At 50.8% G+C, this 4,903-nt stretch overlaps 1 protein-coding gene across 1 annotated transcript; it reads right to left on the bottom strand.

The window, feature by feature from the left end:
- Window positions 1-1,055: 1,055 nt before the first annotated feature.
- Window positions 1,056-4,897, bottom strand: MEX3B (mex-3 RNA binding family member B). Its single transcript, XM_011983681.1, has 2 exons — window positions 4,705-4,897; window positions 1,056-3,871 (listed from the first exon to the last, which is right to left on the bottom strand). The coding sequence occupies exons 1-2, from the start codon at window positions 4,763-4,765 to the stop codon at window positions 2,421-2,423; spliced, it is 1,512 nt and encodes a 503-aa protein (XP_011839071.1). The 5' UTR covers window positions 4,766-4,897; the 3' UTR covers window positions 1,056-2,420.
- Window positions 4,898-4,903: the final 6 nt, after the last annotated feature.

The raw sequence follows: 4,903 nt of genomic DNA, 5'->3' as shown, positions 1-4,903 counted from the left end.
TGAATCAGGAGCTATGTAGGCAGTGACTAAATCATCAAACAGGTAAAAATTAACACAAAGGGAAGAGGGACTACACCAAGATCGATTTATACTAGTCTACTCTTCAGATTCACCTGCTGAGATGAAAAGAAATGCCTGCCATACTCCAGTCAGATACTGTTCTCCAGGGGCAACTCAGCCAGGAAGTTTGCTGGAAATTCAGTGACATGCTCTGGTCATTCCTAAATACTCTCTAGAAGACTGACTTCAGGTTAAGTGAAAGCACGTGGCTCCTCCCCTTGACAAAGCCCCACAGCCAGGGAGCAGGTGGAGCCTGCCAAAAGCAAACAAAAACTTCCCTCAAACAACAACAAACACTTAACACCCTCAGCCTGTCAACACCAATTAGTCTGCCCTACAAGCAGAAGCCTATTAAGACCAGTGCCCAAATCCAGCAAGTTCCTCTGCAAGCAGAAACTGTCATCCCTTCTTCCTTCTTCAGCTTCCCCAAGGGAATGACCTTGAGCTGAAACTAACTTCTCTCTGCCACCGAGCAGGCAAAGAGCCTTAGACCCACTATCCTCCCAGGGGCCCATGCTGGGTGGAATGATGACATTCCCTGGCCCTTTTTACCTTCCTAATATCCATATTAATATTTATTTTTGATATAACTTAAAACATTTCAATATTTTTTCTTAATGTTTTAGGCAAAATGCTGTTTTGTGGGGCTGAAAACTAAAACATTTTTTGAATATTTTAATTTCCTTTTTTTCTAATTTTTAAAATAAAGTTTCCTGAACCCCTAAAAGTATCATGGGCCCTAGGCACTGTGACTTATGTGTCTAATGGAGGCCCTAATTCAGTAGATAACTACAATTTTTAGAAAAAATACTGTAATCCATGGCCACCCATTCCAACCGAACACAACCCTGGCCTGTTTTGAAAATCCATTCTATTCATAATATTAAAAAGGTACCTGGGAATTCTGTACTTCAACTCGTCAATTTAAAGTGATCCCTTACAGTTAGATTCCAAGAGGCTTAAAAAAAAAAATCAAGTCACCACACAAGATACGATTTTCAATATTTTATTTATATAGAAATACTTAAAAAATGAAGTAGCACCATTACTTAAGTTTTACCTTTATTATGTAGAACTTTAAATGTCAGAAAAATAAAACTCTTGATACAATTTCAAATCTTGTCTCAGCAAATATAATATTAGTATTTGACCATGAGGTTAAAGGCCCTTTATCATAAAATAAAATATACTTTGTTTTTTAAACTTTGCTCAGTAAAGTACATTTAAGCTCAAGTAACGTCACCTACATATACATAAACAAGTGGTAAACAAATGTATTAAAATAGAAATACTAAAACTATAGTGGTGCAACAGAATTTTTGTAACTTGCACTGAATTCTATTTATACAAATGTTAGAAAGCATCAACAGTTCTTTTTGACATGTTTATACATTTCTGTTTTTGTAATAATATAGAATAAAATATGCTTTATATCACTGAATAGAAAATATGCTGGGTGAAGCAGATCTAGAAGATTTGTCTGAACCTATAAAATCTCCATCCCAACAGAATACTGTTCAAAACATTACACATTTTATGGTTTGTAATTCCGTCACAATTGTGTGATTATTAAAATAATACAGTGTTCTTTGCCATAAGGCCATACTAAAATAAAAAGATTTAACCCAGCTACAAAAAAGTTCACTGAACTTAAATTAAAATACTTGTAAACATCTTTGCAATATGAAATATAATTTTTCAAGTCAAAAAAGAATAAAATACTTCAATCTGTATTAATGCAATTTCTCTTTAAAACTTTTAAACGTTTTTAATATATAAGAGATATGTTACAGTTTAACTTTAATAAAGCTGCAGTATCCTGGTTTCACAGGAACTCCTGGCCCTTCCACGAACATTCAAAAAGGATCCACTGTGTTCTATAGTAAGTATCATAGGAACCCACCCACAAAGGGGAACACACTAAACAGTCCACACATCCCACAGCACTACTATCATCTTCATCATCATTACTGTTCATTTTTTCCTACTTTAAGAAAATGGAAAACTTGTGGGGTTTTCTTCTTTTGGAAGCTTCCTATTAAGTACAGTGTAAAAACTATCATTACTAGAATGTCGCCGTTCCTATTATTTATAGAGCATGCATTTCAGGTGTTCAGAGGTTTCCCAGGCTACAGTACTCTTGATGCAGATATCCTGGCAAATTCCTTTACTTAAAAATTAAATTTTAAAAATGAGCGGATACTACAGCTTTCCAAGCTCCTCTCGGATCTCAAGAGTGTTGGTGGGGCCGGGAAGGAGAAAGGGGCGGGGGCACCAGGGAGGCAGGCGAGCGCTGGGGAATGAGGATGGGGAGGGGTTCCCCCTTCCCCCCGCACGGTGCGCACTAGCGCCCGCTGCCTTCAAGAAAAGATGCGGATGGCCTGAGTGACCGCGGTGTGGCAGACCGGGCACTCGGGCTCGCTCTTCTCACAGATGCGGTTGGCGCACTCCATGCAGAAGAGGTTGTGGCCACAGGGCACCAGCGCGGCGATCACTTCGCTCTCGAAGCACACGGAGCAGTCGCGGCTGCCTTTACGCCGAAGCCCGGAGGAAGAGGATGAAGAGCTGGAGGAGGAGCTGGACGAAGAGGAGGAGCCCGACGTGTCCGACGGCTGCAAACCAGGCAGCTGCGCCCCCAGCCCGTTGGCATAAGCGGCGTAGGCCAGGCCTCCTCCGCCTGGGTCGCTGCGCACCCGGCGAGCCAGGTGGTGCTCTCCCGCCCCCGGGGCCATGTGCAAGGGCGGGGACAGGCGCGGGCAGCTGGTGCCAGGGTGCAGCCGGCGGTGCACCAATAGCCCCAGGTTGGCGTTGGAGGGCGCACTGGCGCCAGCCCCAGGAAAGACCACGGAGGAGGAAGAAGCAGACGAAGATGCGGAGGAAGAGCAGGAAGATGATACGGGAGCTGCAGGTCCACCTCCCGGCGACCGCTCGAACTGGGCCCAGAGAAGTGGTGCCCCAGGTGGGGGAGCGGGAGCCGGGTCAAAAGTGGGCTGCAGCTCGGGGCAGCCGTCGGGGGATGGCACTGAGGCTTCCCCCGCTGTGTAGGTGTACCCATTGCCGTTGTTGTTGTTGTTTCCGTTGTGCGCAAAGCTCAGGGCGGGGCTGGGGGGGCTGTAGTCTGCCAGGCGCGGGGTAGCGGCTGCGCTGCTGCTGGTCCCGCCGCCGAAGTAAGAGTCTGTGGAAGCACTGCCAAGCGAGCTGGAGCTGTCGTTGCGGTAGCTGGAGAAGGGCTTGCGGCCGGGGGTGGGCGTGATGCTGGGGGTGGGCTTGCTCCAGAGGCTCCCTGGACCGGACCCGCCGGACCCATGATGCAGGTCGAAGCCCACATCGGTGCCGTTGGCGTGGAAGTCGTTCTCGTCTGTGAGCTCAATGATGCCGCCGGTACGCAGAGCAATGTGCGCCTCAATCTCCTCTCGAGCACGATCCACGTTCTCTGGCATGCCGGTCACCTCGAACACCGGCTCCTTATCCCGGCTGGGTGTCACAATGTACGTGTGCGTCTGTTGCTGGATGCGCTTGATCGTGGCGCCCTTGGGCCCCACCACGAGCCCCACCACGCGGTAGGGCACCCGCACTTGGATGGTGGTCTGCCCGGGCAGGTTGGGCGGCCCAGGCACCGCGCCGTTTAGTGCCGTGTTCTTATTCCGGGAGGCGCGGATCATGGAGAAGTGCTCCGCAGCGGAGATGATCTCCCTCCGAGCCATGGCCACATCCTCCTTCCTGCCCGTCACAACAAAGACAGGCTCCTCCCCGCGAACTGGGGTCTTGATGTAAGTATTGGTCTTCGCCCGCAGCGCTTTGATTTTACAACCTAGGAACCAGGGTAAGGAGGAAGAAGTGGGAGAGAGAGATGGACACGCCCATTATCCTGGGGTAACCGCGGGGACCGGGGACAGCCCGCGTTCAGGACAGCGAGAGGGCAGGACAAGAGATGGGCGTAAAGGGGGCGTCTCCCTCACTGACCTCGGGCCGCGCCACGGGCTGGGCAGTGAATCCCACCCGCGAGACGCTCGAGGAACAGCCCATTGGCTACCTGGCCCTCCCCCAGTGACTGCAGTCGTCCCGAATCAAACCCGAGAATCCCTGAAAAGTCATCTGGGGAGATGCCGCTGGGATCCAGCTGGGCGCGCCGTCAGCTCTGAAGACACGGGGAAGGGGCTCAAGGAAGGCAGCTGCAGGCGCGATGCCTCAGCGCTGGTGGACTGGGGGCAGGGGGTGGGGTGTGAGTCCTGGGACCCATTGTTCCTCCTCTGGGCTCCATTCCGCTTTGCAGAAATCCAGAATCCTCCTCCCATCCTATGCTCACTCCTCCTCCTCTCTCCTCCCAAAGGACTGATCAAAGGCCCCCTCCCCCAAGCATCTTACATTTAAATTGTTTTTTTGGAGGTGGGTTGGGTGTGGGGCGTTAGGGGAGAAGGCAGTGATTTTTGCAGAAGAAAGTGCATCCCGCCAGGGCAGCGGCGCGGCTCCGGGAGACAGCCTGCCTGCACTTTCTTTGTCTGGGGCGCCGGCCCATCGCGAGGCTCTTCCTCTCTCCCCAAGGCACCCCACGCCGCAGATCCCGATACTGAACACGCCTTCCCCGCGAGGCAGTGGCCTGAGACCCTACACCGCTCCCTACCTCCCCATCCCTCTTCGACCTACCTTGCCGCCCTACGATCTCGGCGACATGCTCAGAACTGGGCACCGGCACGCACTCGGTCATGTTCACGCTCTTCTTGCGCGGCTCGCTGTCGTACAGAGAGGCGCCCTCGTCACTGTCCAGCCCCAGCAGGGAGAGCTGGTCGAGCGCGAGCTGCAGGGCTCTTTGGTCATCCAGGGTCTCTCCCCCTCCGCTGCCGCC

The sequence above is a fragment of the Mandrillus leucophaeus genome, unplaced genomic scaffold, assembly GCF_000951045.1.
Source record: "Mandrillus leucophaeus isolate KB7577 unplaced genomic scaffold, Mleu.le_1.0 Scaffold254, whole genome shotgun sequence".
Lineage (NCBI taxonomy): Eukaryota > Metazoa > Chordata > Mammalia > Primates > Cercopithecidae > Mandrillus > Mandrillus leucophaeus.
The sequence above is the reverse complement of the archived record's forward strand: the minus strand, read 5'-3'. Positions and strand labels throughout refer to the sequence as shown.